Raw genomic sequence first — 24,971 nt, forward strand, 5'->3', positions numbered from 1 at the left:
AAAATAAGGGCCCTATTATAGGTATAATAGTATGCCAGTGTGGGCAGGGGATACTGGGCAGCCTGTTCCTGTTGCTCCTGGCTGTTCAAAAAGTGTGGTGGAAGAATCATTTTAAATGGCTGTTAGTATGTCAGCACTTCCAGTGAAAATCTGGAAGTGACATCCCATCTTTCTTGGAATCATCCAAAACTCTATGGAAAACCATAGGGTTTTTGCTGATTCCTAGGGAGGCATAACATCACTTCTGGATGGTGCTTCCTGGAGAGGCGTGACATCTGACCATCATTTCCAACATCCCTGTAGTCTTCCACTGGTTGCCACAATAGGCCTGGCAACCCTGACTGGAGAGTTTGCAATCTCAAATCTCAGACAAGAACGGCAACAAAATGAGAAAGTTAGAGGCAGCATTAAACTATGAAAATTATGCCTCTTTCCAATGAGACTTCTTTAAGATGCTTCAAAAACATTTTGTTTCTTCTGAAGTCCCTTGATGTTTTGCAAAGCAAGGCTTCAGGATTTCATATCGGATGCAATTTAATGACAACTCTGCCTGAGGCTGAATTATTGAAGTGGGGAGAATGTAAAGTATTCTCCATTATGGAAATGTTACATCACTTGTAGTCTGAACAGGCATCATATAGTTTCCTTTCTCGGCCTTGCAGTGCCATACATTGTTTTTGTGATCCTGAACAATTGAGGAAATGGAAGCATTCACTTGCTCAAAATTTCTTGTAAAGTTAAGCAAGAGACCCTAATTAGGTAAAAGTCTACTGTTTGTCTGGAAATTGGCAGGAGCTGGCCTGGAGCAACTCTGCTTTCCTTCTGACTTGTAGAGCATATTTTTGTTGTCAACATATATAATAAAATAATCAGAAACAAATTTACTACCACATAATGTTTAGGAAACGCATAAGATTTTGCCTGCAGGCATGTTTTCATTACATATTTTAAGAGATGAGTATACTTGAGCAGCCCAGTCATATTTATGGCAAGTTTTCAAGGTATCTTTTTACCTGTAGATGTAGTTAATGTTCAAAAAGCTCAGCAGGGCTTGCTACATTTTACCTGTAAGACATACAGGTGGTTAAAAAAAAAAAAAAGCTTAAGGCTGATGGTGCAAGATCAGGTAAAATATTTTATTACTCAGTTAAATTTCCAAAAATTCCCTATGCATTTCACCAACAGGCTTCATCAGGGGAATCTGTTTATCTTGCAGAAGTATTCAAGAAAGAGTAAATGCTCAGCAGGGAGTTTAACAGGGCTTACTCCATTTTACCTGTAAGACATACAAATGGATCAATATTTACCAGTTTTTGATGACACATTAAACTTCAAAGAACAAGGGCTCTCAGCCTCAAACTCCACATATATTCCAGTACACACATAGAATCATAGAGATGGCCCCTTCCAACTCTATGATTCTACAATCTCCTGACAACGTTGGTTGAACATTCCATGCCTCATAAGGTACTGCTCCTTGGAGTGGCATACATCCATTGCATGTGAATATTTTGTGTGTATATTGGAGGACAATGGAAGGATTCCATGAATAAGAACCCAAAAGTTTCCCTAGGGTTTGAAACAATGTGAATTAACTGAAACCCTACATGGAGTGACTGGAATTTAAAGCACCATGCACAGAATTTAAGCAAGTCCCTGGGTTTTTTTGAGGACTTCTTTGTGCTACAGTCTCCCCTACTCCCCAATAGATAGTTTCTAAAAATCAGTATACTTTCCAGAGTGTTCTGTCATATTTTAAAGACTTGCCGTAGGAAGAGCTCTCATATATGGGGACAATAAATTATATGTATTTTGGTTCCTTATCAATAATAAGTATTGAAGGAGAGAAGAATAAGTGTTGGTTTTTATACCCTACTTTTCTCTATCCTAAGGAATCTCAGAGATGTACAATTGCCTATCCTTCCTCTCCCCACAACAGACACCTTGTGATGTAGGTGGAGCTCAGAGAGTTCTGAGAGGATTTGCCCAAGCTGTGGAGGAGTGAAAAATCAAGCCCCATTCTCCAGATTAGAACCCACTACTTTAACTACCATACCGCACTGGCTCTCCATTGATATTTTCCTTCTTAGCTTTTTTAGCTTTCATGTCTAAGCAGTCAATATGTTACTTGCTTAATTTTTCTCATTAGCCTATGACTGAGGATTTAAATGTATATGTGTTCTGTGAAGTTGAAAACTAGAAATTCCTAGCCATCATCAAAATCCCGGTAAAAGACTTGCATGTACTAAATGCCAAAACAGCATGGAAAAAGAAACCGATCTCAGAGGACTGTAACTTCAGAGCAATCACTAGTTCAGGTGTTCTTAGATTTTGTGTTTCACTTTTGTGACAGAGCCTCAATTTTTTATTATGCATTTTGGTCACATCATAAATGTTGGCCTCACACACACTAGCACCCCCATGCTTGTTTATTGCTTGAAATTTACTTTAGTTTAAAATGGCTTCTCGAACAGTCTGCAGGCAGCAGAAACTGTGTCTGAGTTTGTTCCACTTTTTCTCGGATGTCAAACTGATAACTCTTCCCTTGTCTCCAAACTTTCATATGAAACAGCCTCTCCTAATTGCATGGCAAGTCACTAGAGAACAATGTAAATTGCGTAATCACCATGGGTCAAAATAAGTTTTTTTTTGCTAAGAGCTGTTTGTCATGGGTGAGGGCATTTCTGCAGACGATAAATTTAGTGTAATGTTTGCCGAATGTAGGCGGCATATTCTGATCCCTCCACATGATGTCGCCTGCATCCAGCGTCAGAGCAGCAGCCAGCTCACTACATCCTCCATTCTAAAGAGTGACTTGGGGAATCCCCAAAAGTGGATTTACCACCCTAAAAAGTGTAATCCACTGGTGGGCAGCCAGTAGGCAACAAAACAATTTCTAATTACATCAGACCAGGGATCTCCCCACTCTCCAGAGCTATCTTCTTATTTTAACTGGATTGGGAAATTTCTTCTCTCCCTTTTTCTGGCCTCAATGGGAGTCTTCTCCAATCTACCCACTCCTCTGGCTAACCTCCTCCAGTTCTTTCTCTGCATTAAACTTTTATCAATCTGATAAATTCAGGATTCATTCTCCTTGGCATCTGGTTCAGAAGTCTTTCTCTGCTCAGCTGATTCTAACCAATCAGATTCCTTAGGGCAGTCTGTCACTCAAGGTTCTCTGGCTCTGTGAAGAATAAACCCTTCCCGATTCTTTACCTGTTTGATCAGCACTTCTAAGCTTTTTAAAGTGAAGTCTGCCACAGAGACTTATTGAGGTTCTGCAGATTTTAACTTTAAACCAATGTTCAGGATGTTTTGACACAGTAGGGTGTAGTGTTTGTGATTAGGGTCTCATATAAATCTGCAAATATGTTCTTTTTCTCATTGTTCTAGCTAATTTACAGTTTTCAGCCTTGAAAGATAACTTGTAAGTAAATGGCTTTATGCCCAGAATAAATCCCCAAACAAGCAAAACAAGCAAAAAACAAGAGTTTGAAACAATTATGCATTGGGATACCCTGAGGTATCTTATATCATGCCTTTACAGGATGTGGATCAGAAAGTTTAGTAAAGTCATATAATAGGTTCTGTATAAGGTTATACCGTGTAACCTTTCAGACTCTCAGAAATAAGAATTCAGTTAAATCCCCCCATTCTTTTTGCAAAGATGTAACAAGACTTTTATGTATGAGTAGACAGGGATGACTTCTATGGGTTATGTATATGTATCTATTCAATAATGACTTTATATATGGGCAGACAGGACTTACCCTGGGTGCAATTTGCCTCTGCGGGGAAGCAGTCACCTAAAGAGCGCACAGGGAAGGGGACTACAAGTCCCATAAGCCCCTGGGGGTGGCAGCAGTGCTGATTGGTGGGCTGGGAGGTAAGGGAGGGAATCAGCTCCTCCCAGTTTCCTCCTGACACCCCCTATAGGGAGGAGGCAGAAAGGCATAGGCCTCTTTCCCTCTTCCCTGCTGAAGGAGTTGCCCACCCTCCCTCTCTGTTCTTTATGGTTGCATGTTGTTAAAACATTGTTGTTACCGGGGTGATCTGTTAATTTTTTTTTTTAAAGGAAATATTGGTGGAAATAAATTTATCGTCTCAACTTGCGATTTTTGGGCATTGTTTGAGCAATCCCAGCCTGTGTGCTGGCATGCTCTAGTAGGGGGGCCTCCATAAGAGACCGTAGGTAAGCGGAGCTGGGTGGCCATCACTCATGGAGGATGCCCCTGAATCCAGATCCGCATTTCCGGGTGATTTGGAACCTGGCAGAGGTTCACGCCTCAACGGGTTTCATAATTTGGTCACCTCCCTGTAACATCCAGCAGGTCATTGGGGGCATGGGGAGCCCGGCAGGATGCCGGAGAGGCCCGTGCATACCTGCAGGATTAATCTATGGCTGCCTTGTGGCTCGTGAGCCACAAGAGGGCTGGTTCCTAATTCCCCATGCTATCCAACGCTCAGTAAAATGTTGAATAAATTTGTGGCCTGTTTAAAGCCAAATAAAAGAAATGTGTGGCTCTGTGTCTCTGCAGTGAGAAAGTCTTCCCCTGCAAGGCAAATATACACATACACACACCATCAGTGACATCAGTATTAAACACTCCGATATCTAAGATATATATATATCAGAATAAGGGGATATGCTTACAATCTCCACCTCTCTTTTAATCTTTTTGTGAGTATATACTCACAAAAAGATTAAAAGAGAGGTGGAGATTGTAAGCATATCCCCTTATTCTGAATGCTTCCTAAGATTTGTAAAACACCACCTAGGATGCCCACAATGAGTCATGGTTTTAGACAGAGAAATGCTATATGCGAAGCTTGTCTTTTTCAGTATTATGGATAATTTATATCATTCATATACCCAAAACAAGGTGATAAGTTTGTGATATAATTGTGTTCTTTCTCCACAGATGGAAAGGTTGAGGTGACAAAGGAAGGTGTAAAGCTGTGTACCATGGGGCCCGGCAAGGTATTTGGGGAACTGGCCATCCTTTACAACTGCACCCGGACAGCCACCGTCAAAAGTAAGATCATACTAGAGTTAAGTCTTGAATGATTGTTGTCAAGTATTGATATTTGGTTTGTACGCACTTTGGTTCCTTATTGGTTCCTTGAATGGCTCTCAACTAAAAATTGTATCATTTTGATAGTGTAGCAGGGACAGTTTCTAGAAAGTTATGCCTTCAGGGTCATTTTTTTGAGTTTTACAGCTGCATTATTTTGTAAGTTCACTTGTCTGACAGTTTTATGATAAACCTTTTTCTTCTTCAGCCCTCTAAAGTTTCAGTAGCCGACTGCTAAAATTTCTTCTGCAAAACTGGACAAATGGGAATTTGTGCACCGTCTACCCCAGTTAATACGTGAAATAAAGGATCTGGCAAGTAGAAGAGAGAGCATTATGGGAATCAGATGATAGCTGCTCACTTATTATAATGTCCTTCATTTTCATAGGCTCTGTGTTTCAAGGTACCTAGGGCAAACAAACTGAATGGAAACCATTAACGTGTACAGCTAGCTCATGCTATTATATCTATAATTCCTCATACTATGTCCCTTCTTATTCTCCTTTTCTTCCCCAAGATGTCGTTTTGTGTTTGATTTTAACAGCACAATTCCTTCTCATTAGAGGGAGCAACATTGAGGTCAGGACTATTGTTATTCTGAAAGGAGGGTTCTGGAAAGAGAAATGGGCAGTATTTATTAGTGCATGTGGGGGGTTTTGTTTCTTTTTTAATGGGTGTTTAAAGCTGTTGGCAATTATGCATCTTCTTTAGGCAGTTGCTTTGTGCATCATGCCATTTAGAATGCTAACAAGTGACTTCAGTGTAATTTCTCTTGCTCATTAACGCATAAATAAGTGAATGGCAGGCATGATTGTAATTAGCTTTATATCCCTTCCAAAGTGCTGTGACAGGGGAGGTCACTTGTTGGAACTGAGAGGCACTTTGGCTAGATATAGATAAACACATCCAGCTCCTTGAGGTGCAGAGAGCCATTCAAGGATGATGATTGACTAATAAACTGAAATTATTAGTATTGTCTTTGAAACTGTGATTAGAACATCTGCTTTTTCTTCTGTTTGTGAGATAAATAGTCTTACTTGTTGCAACTCTGGAAAGGCAGATGTTCTCAGTATTGGCAAAGAATACAGAAACATTGATCCCTTTGAGCAGGCAGCTTTGAAAGTGAAAATCTTACTTTACCTATCCTGATCCATTGAACGGATGTAGCTTGTTCCTGGGCGTTTTTCTAGAGGACACTGCTCCAAATACTCTCTTTCCGCAGTGTTGGGATGGATCGTACCTCTATCCTACTACTCCAATGAGCAAAATTTGAAGTCTTCATCTAACATAAGTGGCTTTTCTGTGGAAGGAAGGGCTGCTTAAGTTGAAAGAATGCCCCTTTGAGGATGGTCAAATCCATCCCAATAAAGCCATGGCTAACAAGGACAAGAGCCTTTTCTCTCTTGGCCCTCCAGCTTCAAAGCAGCCTAGTGCATTAGGTTCATCAGTGCTCTTCTTCAGCACGGCTTTTTTGATGCACAGAAACCTTCAGGAAATGAACTCTTTGTCTTGTCACTGTCGTAATCTGTGTATTCAGATGGCAAACTCACTTTCACATCAGCAAGTGCCTTTAATGTGTTCTCTTAGATTTTGGATGGCATTGAACAGGAAGGGGAGAGTTTTTCCACCTAAAAGCTAGCTCTATAAATTTACAGATCGCAGTTCTGCTCAGGCTCAAAATCCACCCGTGTGAATGCACAGATGGCGAAGAACAACAGTTACCAGTAAGCAACCCATTTTTCATCTGAACAGTTTAGATTTAGAAGCTTAGAATCTGAGCAATCCAGCTTTTTGTCCCAAATGAATGATGTTTGATTTTTTTTAAAGGCTACTACACTGAAGTAAGTTTTTAGCTAAGCACTAGGTATTGATGTTTCGGCTTTTGCATATTCATATGCTAGAGTTGAAACTGTAAAGAAAATATTACTACACGTATTCTGACTTTACGTGCACACACAAACCCTCAAGTGATCAGAAAGGTGAACAAGTGAAACAGCGGCTGGTAATGTTAATTTTTCATCTCCGAACCATCAGCATGCAGAAAAGTAAGCCTGCTGTCTAAACAATATAGAGAGTGCCCTTTGCGGGGTTCGGTGGTTCCCTTTTATGCAAGTTTTTTACACTTGGTATATGCATTTGTTCTCATTCAGTTATGGGCCACTGGTTCAAATTCAGCATAAGTAGTCTGTGAATAAAAACATTATTACTGAAAAGCCACTCCCCAGCCTTTGAGAAATAAAATATTCGTCCTTTCCTTGTTAATAACTGATAAGCTATTCTCACTGGGGGGAAATGCAGTATCATAACTCAAAATAATTTTTTTGCTGTCAGATCTTGCAAGAGACAACAAATAAGTTATGATGAATATGATTTATTGAATAACCTATTTATCTCTATAAGTGGTCCACCCTTTCCCTCCAGATGAGTAGGTCAAACAACTGCACTGAAGATACAGAGATTGTAATATGCTTAATGTGGTGAGATGAAAGACTCATTGCATTGCTGTCCTCTATTTGTTTCTTTTAAAACTTCGTAGGCACTGAACTACAGAAGATCAGTCTTTGCACCTGAGTGCTTGTTTTTTCTATTTAATCATCGTTACTGAACCTTTATTTATCCAGTGGAGCCAGACTCTGAAGTTCACACTTCAATGTCTCGTGTCCCCTCTCTTTTTGCAACATTGTGATGGTTCTCCTCAATTCCTGCACAGGTGCTTCCTCTCCCAGATTATAACCATGGCACACCTGGCGAAGGTGCTTCAGACTTGCTTCTACACCACGCTGTCAATCTGAAACAATACTGAGGGGCATTATTTGGAGAAATCCATATGTTTCCTGGGACGCAAGCGTGTTTCCCTTGTGAGCCAAAGAGCAACACCACCAAGTAGTTTCACATTGGAGAAATGGCTGAGACAGAAAGGTGGAAGCCCCTTCACTATGGTCATGCTGCAGCCATGTTTCAAACTGGGCATTACAAACATGGGAATAGTTTAGAACTCACAATTCCGGGTACACCAGACCCAAGCTCTATACTTCATAATGTGTAAATTGCTAACTCATAGACTTTTCTGCAATGTGGTAGATGTTTCTCAGTTCTCTAGTGTTGATAGAATCAAGGTTAATCCCTCCAATCTACAAAGGACAAAGCAGGAATGAGTAAGTTGGTTTAAAGAATATCCCGGTTACTATCACTGGTCATTCAATCAGCTTGCATTACTGCTTCTTTTTCTAGACTTCACATAAAGCAGAAGGTTAGTGTGGTCAAAAGAGAGGATCTTGCCTCCTGATGTATTTTCAGGATAAGGAGATTTGGAGTAGATCATTTTATATTTGCCTGATCCTTTTCCTATTCCCTGATTTATCTCTGTAAGAGCAATTAGCCCCATCAGTAACATCAATATTAAATGCTCCCATATTTAAAGCACACATGCCCATAAAAAGATTAAAAGAGAGGTGGAGATGGTAAGCGCTAATGGTAGCTATGACAGACATGGTACAAAATGAGATATAGGGGCTTCTCTTGATAATCACCAGAAATGGTGGTGCCCAGAGACCTCCAGCCTTGTTTTGTGATGAGGTTAGTTCAGAAGCCCAAAGGGACTGCATACATAGTCGGAATAAAATAACTTTTATCAACTGGGTTTCCTTTCACTTATGGCTGCCAGAAAAAAGGCATCCAGCCATTTGTCCTGTTCTAGCTCCCTAAGAAGAGATGAATGAAAGCCTAGTTAAATAATGTCATGCCATTATGAAAATATTGAATTTGATATAGATGATGTATGCAATGGAAAACAGAAACCAAGGCAGATGATTAACTTCTAATTTTTGCATGCAACAGGCGTAATATTTTGTGATAGAAATGCTTCCAAATAATTATACAAAAGACCATGCATTCCACAGTCCCAGCATAGCAAACAATTAAATTATAAATGTAAACATTAGCAGTGGTTCTAATAAAGTAGCTTGATTGCATTGACATACTTATTTTTCTTCTATTCTGGGGAAGCTGGAAGATTAAACTACCCTGCTAATTATAAACCTATTTTATCTAATAAGAAACTAAATAATGTGAGATGGGGAAATTGTCTCTTGTTTCCCAGCAAGACTGTTCAAATTGCTGCTGGGGGACTATCTCTGGTTCAGGAAAATCAAACTAAGAATAATCAAGTTGATTCAGAATTAGAACAGCACAAATATATGCGATGCTGTTAGTATACTTGTGTAAGTGCACATGGTTACACTGACAGTTATTTGGGTGCATGGCTAGTAGAAAATCTCACATACCTTAGAGGAAAACCTTTGGACTTAAAGGTCGGTATGTTCCAGAAAGACTTCAGTGTAGGGTTCGGCTCTGGTTCGGCCTCACTTGGAGTACTGTGTTCAGTTTTGGGCACCCCAGTTGAAGAGGGATATAGACAAACTGGAGGAGGGCAACAAAGATGGTGAGGGGTTTGGAGACCAAGACCTATGAAGAAAGGTTGGGGGAGCTTGGTCTATTTAGCCTAGAGAGGAGATGACTGAGAGGGGATTTGATAACCATCTTCAGGTATTTAAAAGTCTGCCATATAGAGGATGGAACAGAGTTGTTCTCTCTTGCCCCAGAGGAACGGACCAGAACCAATGGGATGAAATTAATTCAAAAGAAATTCCATCTAAAAATCAAGAAGTTCCTGACAGAGCGGTTTCTCAGTGGAACAGACTTTCTTGGGAGGTGGTGGGTTCTCCATCTTTGGAAATTTTTAAACAGAGGCTAGATAGCCATCTGACAAAGACTGATTCTGTGAAGGCTCAAGGGGGTGGCAGGTTGCAGTAGATGAGCAATTGGGATGTGAGTGTCCTGCATAGTGCAGGGGGTTGGACTAGATGACCCATGAGGTCCCTTCTAACTCTATTATTATATGACTCTATGATTCTACAGGTGGAACTCTGCCTGTGGTTCTTGAAACTTCCTCTTTACCCAGGTGCCCTCTTTGCTTTTTGTTACTTCCCCTCATTCTTTCTTGTATTGGAAGTTGTCATAAAAAGGGGACGATGGCAGTTCAGTACTTTCTGTTAACATCTAGATCCACATTAGCTCATGTTCTTGAGTAAGTGATTAAAGTATTCATAGTTAGGTGGATAAAATGTTGCATGTATCTCACAGAGAGGACAAACCTATAGAATTTCGAACCATCTTGTATAATAGAGGGCTATTACTGGTACTAGTATTTATGCCATTAAAGGTAATCTATATCTACTGGAAGAGCCAATTGTCCTTCTTCAGGAAGAGATAACAAAGCACAGATGCTACTATCCTATTTCAGTAGTAAACACAAGTTTGGGGATACTTTAAATACTAAGAAGAAGAAGAAGAAGAAGAAGAAGAAGAAGAAGAAGAAGAAGAAGAAGAAGAAGAAGAAGAAGAAGAAGAAGAAGAAGAAGAAGAAGAAGAAGAAGAAGAAGAAGAAGAAGAAGAAGAAGAAGAAGAAGAAGAAGAAGAAGAAGAAGAAGAAGAAGAAGAAGAAGAAGAAGAAGAAGAAGAAGAAGAAGAAGAAGAAGAAGAAGAAGAAGAAGAAGAAGAAGAAGAAGAAGAAGAAGAAGAAGAAGAAGAAGAAGAAGAAGAAGAAGAAGAAGAAGAAGAAGAAGAAGAAGAAGAAGAAGAAGAAGAAGAAGAAGAAGAAGAAGAAGAAGAAGAAGAAGAAGAAGAAGAAGAAGAAGAAGAAGAAGAAGAAGAAGAAGAAGAAGAGTTGGTTCTTATATGCCGCTTTTCCCTACCCGAAGGAGGCTCAAAGCGGCTTACAGTCACCTTCCCATTCCTCCCCCCACAACAGACACTCTGTGAGAGAGCCCTGATATCACTGCCCGGTCAGAACAGTTTTATCAGTGCCGTGGCGAGCCCAAGGTCACCCAGCTGGCTGCATGTGGGGGAGCGCAGAATTGAACCTGGCTCGCCAGATTAGAAGTCCGCACTCCTAACCACTACACCAAACTGGCTCTCTTACAGATTATTATACCAGTATTGGTGTCCCACTTCATCAGCTGTCATCCATGAAAGATGCCACAAAACTCCTGTTCATGTTAACTGCAACAGACTAATGCAAATACCCCTATAGATTCATCCCATTTTTGTGTATTTCAGCAGTTGGAGTTGGTGAGCTACTAATTCAGATTTAAATCTGTTCCATAGAAAATGGAGCCAGACTTGTGGCGTGTAGGGAGTGATGAAAACAAACATACTCAAGTGATTTTAAAGGAGATAACATTTCTCTTGGTTACCTCTGGCAGTAAGGCGCAAAGGTTGTCGTTGATGACAAAACTTATTTGCAAGAACATTTTACTCTTCCCTCCGTTCTCAAAAGCATGATCTCTGCCAGGATTGTTTCTCAGATTCTTCCATGCTTTTTATCGGAGCATGGAGGATACATTTTTTTTAAATATGGCTGATATAATCATTAAAGACTACAGATTTCTTTTCCTACATGGCCTGTGTTTCAGATTTCTTTGTACTGTTGTGGCAGAAGTGTTTGGTCCCTTGCTTCCAGTGTCACTGTGGCTAGACTCTTACAGCAAAAATATTGAAATCTTAAGACAGTTAAGAAATGGCCTAAGCAAAGATGGAACAGGTTGAGTTAGGAGGGGAAACTGAAAAATTTATAGACCATCTGGTCCTAATGTCTATGACAAATATTTAAGGGCTTATTGAATCTGATGTTATGGAAAACAAAACTAGACCAGAGCACACAGAAAAATTAAAGGGAATGGCTGACAAACAAACACTGTTTTTTTGTGAATTATGGAGGATAAACCTTGGGCTGAAATAATTTACTTCTTTGGATTTATAAGTTGCTGATCTTATTCAGTGGCTGCACTGAACTATTGGGAACAGACAATGTATCTTATTATTTATGTGCAATGAATTTGCATGTGGGTGCATCTTATTGAAAGCCAATATTCTTTATAAACTGGTGATGCTGATGTGTATTTTGCACAAGAGCTTTATGGCACAAAGTGTGTTGCTGTGGTGCAAGGGGAGTGCCTTTGTGCTGTGTCAAGTGACCTCATGACCAGCATTTGTGTAACATGATTTCTCAATAATGGGCATGGATCATCAGTTGATGTATTCAAAGTTTTCTGCAGATGCTTGCTCAATGTGTTTTTGATGACTTAGAAGATGTTTCTTTAATGAGCCCTGATTACTGGGAGCTCTTTTGTAATGCACACCAAGTGCTCAGGCTAGAGAGAGGGAAATAGGAAGACCAACAGTATATTTGTAAATAGAGAAAATGCCATAAATCTCCTCCCACAAAGGAGCTGCTGATATGTGTTGCTGCTGCTGCCGTTGAAACTTTCTGCTGCTCTGAAAAGGGTCAAACCACATTCTATCCCTTTCTCCTCCACATTTTAACACCACAGATATCTGGTGATGAAAGTTAAGCAGAGAGACTATGATTTCAACCAACCAATCAACAAACCTTTTAATGTCATGAAAGACTATAATTTCTACAAGATTCTCCAGTGAATTTTTGGGCTGAATCATATACACTAGCTATCTCTGAAAGGTTATTTCTCTGTAGAAACTCATTTATAACAGTGAAATGAATTCTAAATTTGAAATCCAAAAATTACTGGCATGCAACAAACTAATCTGGATTTATGTCATGCCTCTCAAAATTAGCATTTGATTTATAAAATAATGTTTAGCTATTAATGGTTTTTTTTCATTGTGGAACTATAACCCTGTGAGATGTTATGTATTTCTCCTAATAAATTGTTTTTAAAAGGATAAAATGAGTGGGCACTAGGCAACCTTTCCCCATTGGTCATACTGAGAATCACATGGAGAAATAAACTTGCTAATAAAACCTCAAGGCTGTGTTTTTTGGCACAGAATGACAGACTGCTGTGCAAATATCAGGTTCCTTACTAAGCTGACAAAATCCAGAGAATTAGATAGCTGTACATTTAACACAGGGCTCCACCATGCAAGCTTGAACCGAGGTAGGGAATGCTACAGATAAACTCTTCGTTTCATCCATGCTGTGCTTAAAGTCCTTCTTTTTCTGATCAGAGCAGTTTTTAGTGACTATGTAATCCTGAACTCGATATCTCGGCTGGAGCTCATTAGGACAGCTGATGCCCTCAGAGGAGCAATAGGGTCATTTGAAACTTACAGTACTTCTTCTCTGGCTTAAATTTGGTCTCGAGACTCATGAACGTTTCACATATACATAACATATCCTGAATTGTGCTTACATATGAATACCCAGTTGCAAACAGAAATATTCTTCCCTGAAATATTCTGAGTTTTTAAGTCAAGCTAAAAAGCACAAATGCCTCTGCTGAACTACAACTCTGTTTTATAGGGAATTAGAAAATTACAAAGACACCGAGATGGTGCAAGGGCTGTGGTGTAGCTTGATGGAAATCTGGCACCCACCCAAACTTGCTTCTGGCCTGCACTGTTATGATCATGGTGACAGTTTGCCATTCCATGTCATTGTCCAATACAGTATCAAGCCATGATCAGTGCAGCCGCTTAAGATTCATCTCGAAATTTGGAACTTTAAAGATGAATTTGCAAACATACCAATTTGTGCTTTTCAGATCAGAGTACTACAATGCTGGGAAAGCCCAGGAAATTAAAAGAATGAAGCAATTTTACTTTGATTAGGTTGAAAATGTCCAGGAAGTCATGGAATGGGTTAGCAAAAACTTCAGAATCTAGCAAGGCACCATCTTGCATGTTAGAGTTGCTGTAACATTTTCAGAAGATTAGAAGCTTGTTGAGCAGTCAGCAATGCTTTGTAAATTTTAATTTCTCATCTATCCATGGGGTTTGGGGGGGGGAGTTCTCTGGTTGTACATAAATGTAGCATATGCACAATAACAACATTTATTGCCTTTTGGAATGTGTATTCAAGATTATGTGAGTGCTTTTCTTTGAGAAAAATTTGGAAAGCTCTGGGGAATCTCATCTTTGAACTCTGTGCTTGTCCCTCCCTCCCAAAAAAAAGGTTTTGGGAAAGCAACTGGATTTCACACCATAAATATAATTTTTCTATTATGAATAGTAACGTATTCTCATCTGTAGGTCATAAAATCAGTCAGGATCAGTAAAAGCAACCCCCCCTCCCTTTTCCTGGTTTCTTGGTTATTTTCCTGGCAAGCTTGGTGTAGTGGTTAGGACTGTGGACTTCTACTCTGGTGAGCCAGGTTTGATTCTATGCTTTCCCACATGCAACCAGCTGAGTGACCTTGGGCTCACCACAGCACTGAGAAAACTGCTTTGACTAAGCAGTAATATCAGGGCTTTCTCAGCCTCACCCACCTCACAGGGTGTCTGTTGTGAGGAGAGGAAAGGTGATTGTAAGCCACATTGAGATGCCTTTGGGTAGAAAAAAGCAGCATAGAAGAACCAATTCTTCTTCATGTAAAGCTGGTGTAAGAAGAATGTGTTCATTCCAAAAGCTCCAGGAAGTCTGGATTAAATTTTGAATCCACTCTTTAAAAACTCACTGTGTGATACCAGTTAGCATTCACTGTCCACTGTATCTGTTACTGTGTGGTCTGGGCTTCTTTTAGGTGGAGATAATAATACCTGGGAAGAAATGCCCAAAGCATTTAGCTCCTCTCACAAATCTTGTTAGAATTTTATTTATTTGGAGCTGTGTCAGTTGCTTCAGGGAAGTAAGAGTGACCTGAAAATTGATGTGTGAAAAAGAAGTGTGTTAAGGGCCCAGAATGTTCTCTGAAAGACCCATCAAAACTTTTTTGAATTCTGGGTGGGCAACCATAATAGTCTGTAGCAGCAAAACAATACAGGAATCCTAATGGTACCTTGGAGACTAATAGTACCTGGTAACTAAAGAAAATCTTCATATCAAAGGCAATAAACCTCTGAATGCCAATGCTAGGAGGAAACATCAGGGGGAAGGCCTTGGCCTTTGTGTCCTGCTGTTGGATCTCCAGAGGAACTGGAGTCTTCAACAGACATCCCTTACTTATTAGGCCTGAAAGCATATAACTAGCTGCCATCTTTCTTCTTTAAACGTTCACATTTTTCAGTCTCTGTGTAGTGTCTTCAGGAAGGATTTCATCATATACTTCTAGAGGTGGAAAAAAATATCCCTAAGGCTTGCTATTTTAAATTGAATTAAATAATGTTGGAATTTTGTTCCCTTTGTGTACATTTGTGCTTTAAAAAATTCAAGGGATTCCCCCCCCCTTCCTTTAATGTTTGGCTCTTGAGGAGGATTTCAGGGTTTTATATTTGCCTATTGCTTCTACTCAGCTCATTCATTGTTTCCCAGTATTCAGTTTTATTATTTTTATTTCCTTGCCTTTGCCTTTATGCCTCAGTCTTTCTAGCTCATTTCTTGAAGTAGCTGGACTTTATTCTTATTTTCTGTTCCATTTTATGTTTGCTTATTATTGATGATGCTTATCGACAAGTCTTCTGTCTGGTCTATCTTATGTTCCTCTCAGAGTTTTTGTTTGATTGGTCATAGTTCTCAGCTTTCATAATTCTATCTATTCTGAAAATCCAATGATTTACTAGAGCTGCAGTTCTATGTCTGAGGCCCCTTGATTTCAATGTAACCCACTCAGCCTTGAAAAGCCAGTTTAATGGTCAGTGGCGGTGTTGTGAAAGTGCCATTTAAAACTTGAACTGTGTTTAAATAGCTAGTTTTTTTAAAAAAGGAAAAATAAGGGACATAGAATTGGAAGATTGGAACAGAATCGATTTGCTTGAACACTGGCCAGTTGAGCTCTAGTTTGCTGACTACAAGTAGTGTGTCTGTGTGTGTGTCTATGTGTTAAGGGTTGGTTTGATCGCTGACCCATTCATGGTTCTTTGGCAGATTGCTTCACTATCATTCTGGTTGCTTCACTTTATTCTTGGTTCCAAACATTCCCCTCCTCATGATTGGTTTGACCATCCATCACTCCCATTCATGGCTGCTTGGAAGGTTGTTTTGATTTACTGTAAGATGAACAGATTGTCCCACATCTGGGGGTACCTGGCAAATTGTACTCAGGTTGAAATTTTAAAAAAATTACAATACTATTTTTGCATTCTTTGCGTTCTATGAAACTTTTTGTTGCTCCATATAGACCAATTTTTTAATCAAGAACCTCCCCCCCCCCCCGGTTAATGGTGTTCCGCTTTAGCAATGATAAAATCTGGTCACTTTACTTTACTGTGTTCCTAACCATGCAGAGCAGTGCACATACATTCACAAAGAATCCAACTCTATTTACTATCCTCTCCGGTCATTATTGTATAACTGCTTCATTGTTCGTTTGTTCATTTGTTTGCTACATTTTTATACCGCCCTCCCTTGTGGCTCAGGGCGGTTCATAGAGAACATGAATCCAATATGACAGATACAACATATTCTGTGAATCAAACTCATAAACTGCATCAACATCACTAAACATTTAACCATTAACTATTTAAACCATGTGATGTTTGTTTATTTATTTAGATTTGTATACTGTCCTTCCATACGGCTCTGGGCGGTTGACATAAAATGTCATAGGGTAATTACAGAGAACATCATAATAAATATAACAACCATAACATAACATCAACTAGAACAATATTTCAACAGGAACAGTAACTTTGACACAACCCTGTCAAAGGTCATATTACTTCAGCCATGGAAGGGGGTGTCGGGGGGGGGTAGCAGATGTTATTGGGTCAGTTGGCCTCAAGCAAATGCCTGGTGGAGGAGCTCCCTTTTGCAGGCCCTGCTAAATTGTGGGGGGTTTGAGCAGGGAGTTTGACTGTAACCCAGCAGATTGGTCAGATTGAAATTGCCTACAATGTATCCAGTGGACATATCTGATAGAACGGGATTCTGGAGGATCAAATGGATATTATCTGCTCACCGTCCCCAACCCAAAGCTTGGCAGAAGATCTCCCTGTAGAACTGTGCTAGCCCCAGCAGGGCCCAGATCTCCAGGAGCTCATTCCACCAAGTGGGGGCCAGGAATTACCAGCCAGTTGGGGTTATGCGGGGAATTGTTTAAATAAATGATTCTATCAGTGAGAAATCATATAAATCAGACATACATAAATGCTGTGTTTTAATGAAATCTTACCATTCTGATTCATCTAAGTCCATAGAGAAGCTAATGGTTGGCAATTGTTCTGAGTCAGGTCTCTACACATGCATATTTTCCCACTATTCTGGGAAAAACAGGTCATAAACATTCTAATAATGTATTATTTTTAGAGGTTTAAATCAGTATCAAGCAACATGCATGGGACTGGACTGTTACGCTTCACTAAGTCTCGACTTCCCGTCTTTTCTAGCTAATCAGTGCCAAAAATAAAGCTAGTAAAACCAAGTGAGATTTTTAATCCATTTAGGTTCACATTCCAAAATGTTTTCTAAAAGCCATGCTTTAGGCTAAGCAGTTGATTTCCGATGACATTACTCGATATCCCTGGATACATGAGCAGGCATCATGAGTGATCTAGGACATTGCACTCAAAGGAATTGCTGCTGTATGAATGCTTGTTGTTTAGCGTTTTAATGAAAGTAGCAGCTTAAATAGATGTTTGGGGGGGGGGAGGGAAAGATGTTGGGTAAAACCATGCCCCCGATAACATTGGGCCAGTCACGCTCGCTCAGCCTAACCTGCCTCATAGGGCTAAAATGGAAGGAGGGAAAAGAATATTGTAAGCTACTTTGGTTTCCCTTTGGTATAAATAAATATATAAATAAAAATGATAAGGATGGCACTGTGAGATTTCCAATGATATTCTTAGCACAGGCTGGATATTGTGTTAGGAAGACCTAAGGAAATCATTAATGCTTGGCATGGTCAGCGGCAAAAGGAAACGTGGTTGTTAAATGATCCACTGGCTCAACACTATCAAAGCCGATTCAGGGATGACCATGAACCAACTGAAAGAAGTGGTCATTGACAGAGATGAATGGACAAAACTTTCCTATAGAATTGGCAAAGGTTGGACACAACTGAACGGATGACATCATCATCATCGTCGTCGTCATCATCATCAAGGAAATGTCTGGAAATGATAGGTGGAAGCAGAAAGTAACATTTAGGGATGCCAGCCCAGTGCTCAGAGCTGTCAATCAATGGGAAATTTGGGGGGAAGCAGAAGAACATGTAAACTGATGTCATTCCAGCACTGCAGCATCATTTTGGTTTTATCATAGTTTGGGTGGAACCCTAGAACAGTGGTCCCCAACCTTTTTATCACCGGGGGCCACTCAACGCCAGGGACCACTCACCGGGGACCACTCAACGCCTTTTACTGAGGCCCGGTGGGGGGGTAGTTTACTCCTCTACTCTCAACCACTGCCCTAGCGCTCTCTGATCGCTATGGTAATGTTTAAACATCCCTTCAAAATAAGATACAGACACGCCACAACAATGAAGTGTGTTGTAAAGGGCTGGGGGGGGGATGAAGTAAAGGGCCAGGGGGGGGGGAGAAGGCGTCCTTCGGGGCCCACCTCCAATTAGTCGAAAAACCCCAATGTGATGATACCTGTTGGTTTGTGCTAGGAGTTGCTTTGCAGTACTGGGACTATGCTGATCTCTCCCTTTGCTGTCCTACCTAACTGAGGGAACAGAATTGAGGGACACCTGAAAAGCCTAGTAAATTTAAATGCCCCTTCCCCCAGCAGCTGTTTCCTTCATAATCCATTGTCAGGTATTCATTATTATAGCAGAAGACAGTAAGTGCAACTGCCCCAAATCAGCCTGCTTTGGAGTTTAAAACATAGGCTTAAAGAAGAAAGGTCATTATGGTCTGCCAACCAGCTGAAGTCTCTGGAAAGATATGCAGAAGCCATATCCTTGCCTGGCAGGTTCAAGAACCTGAATGTAAAGGCCTCCTGAAATTTTAGCAGAGTTAACACTGATCAGGGATGCTTTTCCACAGTGAGATTCAGCTAATTACATCTAGAAGACAAGTTTCCCATTTTTATGGAGAATAGCCTTTATATGTACATTCCCTTAAGAGTTCTCTCAAGATCATAGGAGGATTTAATGCTCTTTTAAAAACTTTGTTGAGCTATTTTATTGAATGAAGATATTACAACCTAACTTAATGGCAGAAGTGGAAAAAAAAGATGCCCAGAGGTGCTTTGTAAGATTTGTTGAAAGTCTGGAATGCAATTAAAGCTATTTGCAGCATTCCAGGGACATTAGGAAACAGGAAATTGAAGTATTAGGCCCTGATTAAGTGTCTATTTTCAGCATGTGAGACCTCCTCCTGAATTCAAACTGAGTGAGTTCATCCGAACACCTCATATGCTGGAAACCAAACAACCTAAGATCCTGAAGGAAGTAGGCATTTAATGGTGCCATCCCAAGCAGAGTTACATCCTTTTATGCCCGTTGCCTTCGATGGACTTTGAAGAGTGTAACTCTGTTTACGATTGCACGGTGAGAGAATTTCTGAAGAGGTGTAGTTAGAATTGCAGATGGCTCAGTTCAAATAAAAGGCTGGAACATTAATTCTTTATGCTTTCTGGCAACTGTACATCCGCTTTCCAGTCTAATGATAATGCTGCTGGGGAAAGATTGAGCATTTAATATCCTTATAATATCAATGGAATGAGGAGTCTCATTCTGGATCAGTCTAGACGGCACCTGCGTGTGCAGCGGTAAATCACTCTCTCTCTCTCATTTGAGACAATGTTTGGAAAACATTTCTTATACCTGTAGTTTCCTCATTAAAAATGCTCTGTGCCCATCTTGCCAAGTAAGTACTGAGTACTGAGGGTCGCTGAACAAAATTGTCGGCCCTGGCCCTGGCCTAGTGGAACACTATACCTAATGAGATCAGGGCCATGCAGGGCCTTAAATAGTTCCACGAGGCCTGCAGAACGGAGCTCTTCCACCAGGCCAATAGCTAGAGGCTCAGAAATAATGTCAAGAACATGCTGGCCTCTCTCTCTAAAGATCCACCCAGTTGACCAGCCCTATAATATCTGCTTCCCTCAGTTCAGTTCAGTTAGCTTAATTATAGCTCCCTGAGAAGGAGGTGGCAGTCAACTGTTTTGAAACTCAAATTTTAATTTTATAATTTTGGTTTATTTATATCCTATGTTTAATTTATCTGTTTTAAATACTGCACTGGCACTTTGCTGTGATCTGACCTGAGATGCTAAGGAAGGGCGGAATGGAACGGTAAAACGAGGTTAAATTAAGCACATTCTCCGGGACTTTCCTCCCCTAGCAAGCCAGTATTTCCTCTTTTTCCTTCCCACTGGGCAGCAGTTAGCCATCATGACCAGTCACCCTCTCCCCCCAGGCAAACAAGCAGGCAAACAAGCAATTGGTGGCAAGCAGTAGCACAAAGAGAACAGCACCCCTTGTTTCCTTCTTGGGTGTAGTCTGCACAGGCTTTTTACCCACTCTCAATTTGAATGAATCCCTCTACACTGAATTAGATTTCCATTTTGATTTTGGCCGCTTTAAATTTTCCTTCTGCAACATGCATGATTGATCCAGAGTACCCTACCTTTCACCCGCAATACCCAGAAGTGGATATAACCCTTGATAAACATTAATGTGCCTGTAGTTGGCTTTTCTGTTTTTGCAATGGCCCATCCAAACAGTATCCGTCAAAAGGCAATGAGTACTTGACATCTGGTGATATGAACTGCCTTAGATGAATCTTGTGTAGAAGGAGATAAAAAGCGACAAAGATATACGTATATATGCAGAGCACAGAAATGTCTTGGTTTAGCCTCAGGACATGAAGCCATTGTTCACCTTATAAATTAAAGAGTGCAGCCATTAAACTTCATATTACTGCATGCTGACAAGTTCTAACAAGAACCCTTTTCTCATCTTAAAGATCCTCAGGGATCACTCAAGTTATTATTTCTTTAATTTAAAATTGTCTTTAACAATTCATGTGTTAGTGACCAAATGATTTAAAACTGTCCTTTGGCATTAAAGTATTTTATTTCACTAAATTCTGATCCACAGTATAGTTAAGTGTGAAGTAAATTATGTATTATCTCCCTTTAAATGGTTATAGTTTCCTTTGGAAACCGCTGTAACTCTTACCAATTCTACTTTTTTTGGGGGGGGGGGGATTCGTAATGAAATTGGGCTCAGGATATAGCTGTAGTTTACTAAGGTGTGATTGAAAAACTCCTAAAATAGACATCGAAGTAGTGAATATGGCTATTTATAGGAATAATGGAAAGCTGTTTAAAAATCAAGAATAAGTAAAAAATAAGCAAACCATGGGATGAATTCTCTATTTTCCATCGTCTAGATCAGGGGTAGTCAAACTGCAGCCCTCCAGATGTCCATGGACTACAATTCCCAGGAGCCCCCTGCCAGCATTCGCTGGCAGGGGCTCCTGGGAATTGTAGTCCATGGACATCTGGAGGGCCGCAGTTTGACTACCCCTAGTCTAGATTGCTATGCAAGCCTTACTTTGTAGAAGGGAATGATGTACTCTTATTCCCAACTAGTCTTCAGTACATAGCAAGAGCTACTGTAATATTAATATTCTGCAGGTAATCTTGGCACAGAGAACACTATTGCTTTCCATTAACTCACATGCAAATCACTTGATAAGGTAATATGTATCATGCAAATTCAGGTATATGCATAGTTTGGGGTGGCAGGGCCTTTAGGCTGCTTGCTGGCCAAGCTATTTTTTAAAGATGTTATTTTGCTGCTATGATATTTTATTGTTTAACTTAGATCTGCAATTTGGGAAGAAGATACTTTGGTCTTTGAGAGTTAGACACAAGAATGTAAAACAACAGTGATGCCACTTGAGGGCAGAACTGGCCCTACCAATAGTTAGGCTGGCAGTCTGAAGGGGGGGCTGTTTTTTCGTGACAGATTTTGGGGTGCTATGGAAGTGCAGCAAATGGCCAATCCAGGTAGTTATTAGAATCACCACGGACACTACATATGTTTTCTGTGTGAGGCAATAAAACGACTTAAGCTCCCTCTTTTTGATTTTTGCCTCTTGCGTTAAAAAACTTTTGGACGTGATGGTTCTCAGTTAAGGTTACAGCCAAGCAGAAAAGATAGCTTGAATGAAGAAAGAGGGAGAGGAAGAAGACAGCGAAAATATTATCAACTAGTAATCAAGCCCGCTGTAATAAAAATACAGCGGGCGCTAGGCAAGGGAGCCCTCGGCAGTCCCGCGAAGCGCCTCTCACCGCATCAGGCCACCGGCAAGGGAGCCCTCCACGCGGCTGCCGGGGGCTCCCTGCCCGGCGGCTGGACACGGCGAGAGGCGCTTTGGGCTCCCTTGCCAGCGGCCTGACACGGCGAGAGGTGCTTCGGGTTCCCTTGCCGGTGGCCTGACGCTTTGCGCCTCCCGACGCGTCAGGCCACCGGCAAGGGAGCAACTGCGAGCCGCGCTCCACACGGCTTGCAGTTGCTTCCTTGTCGGCAGGGCGGGAATCGGCTGGGCCAATCGGCAGGCGCTTTGCGCCTGCCAATTGGCCCAGCCGATATTCTGTCCAGAGGAAGGGGCCAGTCGGCACCCTTCCTCATCCTGGACAGAGCCTGCCCTAACTCCTCCCACTAAGCCCTTACGGCTTTATTTAGTCCGCGGCGTCCGCGGCACCGCAGGCTGTGTTAAGATGTGACATGCACCAGTTTTTGCAGAAGATTCCTCTCTCACATAGAATTTGCATGAGTATGAGAATTTGCAGGAGCCTCGTCTGATGTTCTTCCAAAGTTATAAAGAAAAAAAGGGATTCCGTGTTGTGCCCAGGCTGGTTTTTCACTGCATCGTTTTGACAGGATCATAGAATTGTTTAACCATGTCTTAGCATATTCCTCTCTTCATCCTAGGTTGATAAGCAAAGTGGCGGCTTGTGATCCTTCTGGGAACTCCCTCAGCAGAATACCTTCTAAAGTTTCAGGCATGCTATGAATTGAATGCTTAAATAGCCCCTCTTGGTGAGCGGTATTCGAGAATGTTCCATTGCCATACCACAGTGTAGTGGTGACAGTGGCCCGCTGGATTGGGTGTAGAGCATTGGAGTTGCATGTGTACTGGCTTTTAGGGCAGGTTACATGAACTGGTAGCCAGAACCCTGGACTTAGGGAGTGGAGGCTGTGGAGCTCCTATGCACAAAAACAGGATTGGATTGTAGTCAAACTGCACAAAACAAAGCCAAAAAAAGAGGCATACCATAGTTCCATAGTTGGTTAGGGTTAAATATTTCATTAAAATGTTCTGACTCTAAGAACTGTAAATCAAAAATGTTCTTTCAAGACTCAAGAGTATTGGAAAGTGTCCCATATGGTTAAATCATTTTGAAGAACACACATGATCCAATACCTTTCTTGTATGAGAAAAAAAATGTGATCAAATATTATTTGCTTGGGCTGATAATCTTTTGCATACTCAAAACTCATATTGCATCATATAACATGGATTTCTTTTAATAATCCATACATTCTGAAAGACACTCATTCTTCCCATGTTGTAGTGCTGTGCTTCAATTTTACAAGTGTTTTTAAGACAATGAAAGTTGGCTTTTATGACCTGTGAAAAGTCTCTCCGGATCCTTCTGTCTCGTGACATATTGCTTGCACCTGCTTGCAGCCCAGCACTATTTCCCAGGCATCCATCTTCCTTGCCAAGCAACCCCAGCCCTTGTGGGATAACATCCTAATCGAATTAGGTGATGTCATGCTCAGGCCTCTTCTGTTCTGCCTTCTTTTAAAGCCTTTGGTTCTTGTTGCTTTATTATGAGGTGGCATGTGTTGTTTTATTCAGCTTAATGAATGGAAGCCACCATAGCACGGTTAATGGAAAGATGAGCTATAAATATTTTAACAAATACCAGCCCTTGAGGAAGATTTGACTTATGCTAGCAAAACTGAGGGCTGGCAAAATCAATGCATTTCCCTCATTTTGAGGTTAGAGGAAAAAATAGTACCCGGGCAAGCCCTTTATTTGCTGAGATAGTAATTTCATTGCTTACTAGCCTTGGGAGGCAAGAATGTTAACCTGACCTCGCTGTAGTTGTCTACAGTCACAAGAGACCTGAGCCAATATGTGGATGGGATTGCAGACCCGGCAGATGGGGGGCGGGAGACCAGGTGAGATTAAGAGAGGCAAAGACCACAGATTTATTGAATACACCGCAAGAACATTAGCACAGCATGAGAATGGATCCTGGATCAGGTGACCCACCTGATATCTGATAACCTTCACACCCCAACTCATCTGCAGGCATTAAGCCAAAGAGTGTGGCAAACCCCCCCCCCAGGGGGGCCATGTAGGTGTCAGCCATTGCGTGGTTCTGTTGCCATCTAGCTGTGACAACCCCTTTGACAGTCCCCAAGCTGGACATAACATTGTTTTGATTGCACCACAAGACCCATTAATGGAGTCCCCAGAGCATAGGATGTGGGCACGCAGGCACAGCCTGACCAGCGGAAGAATCCATGCCATTGTCAAACAGCCTAGAGCTACAACAATAACAAAGCCAGTACAGGTGGCCAACATCTGCAGTGTGATATGAACTGCATTCTTCTTCTGCCCAGCTAGTAACTCCATGTGACTAGATTGGGGTGAATAACATGAGCTTGGTTTCTTTGTCAGAGTGTAAAGGTTTTCGTCCTCTCACAAACATTTTTTTCCCTTTTCACAAAGCAATAGAAGAATCACCAAAAAGAGGGAGAATGTCTCAGACAGCAAAAGAATGTCTCCAAAGCAAGGACACACATGTCTGCACACACATATACACCTTTTGTCTCAGCACTAAAATAAAGTATTGCTGCATTAGCAGTTTACGTTCATCATATATTTGCAGTTTTCTCCCAAAGATGTTTCTTGATCTCTTAGATTTAAATCTCCTTGAAGTGCCAACCTTTAAAACCTCTCGGATACCAGGATAAATCAATAAAGCATCAAACGCACTTTTGA

General features: G+C 40.9%; 1 protein-coding gene across 5 annotated transcripts in view; it reads left to right on the forward strand.

Moving 5' to 3' along the window:
• PRKG1 (protein kinase cGMP-dependent 1) overlaps positions 1-24,971 on the forward strand; it is an 850,812-nt gene that overhangs the window by 381,636 nt on the left and 444,205 nt on the right. For all 5 annotated transcript variants that reach the window (XM_077350392.1, XM_077350391.1, XM_077350390.1 and 2 more), the window contains exon 3: positions 4,923-5,036. In XM_077350392.1, coding sequence (XP_077206507.1) covers positions 4,923-5,036 — 114 coding nt within the window. The remainder of the gene's footprint in view (positions 1-4,922; positions 5,037-24,971) is intronic.

Source organism: Paroedura picta, chromosome 8, assembly GCF_049243985.1.
Source record: "Paroedura picta isolate Pp20150507F chromosome 8, Ppicta_v3.0, whole genome shotgun sequence".
Classification (NCBI taxonomy): Eukaryota; Metazoa; Chordata; class Lepidosauria; order Squamata; family Gekkonidae; genus Paroedura; species Paroedura picta.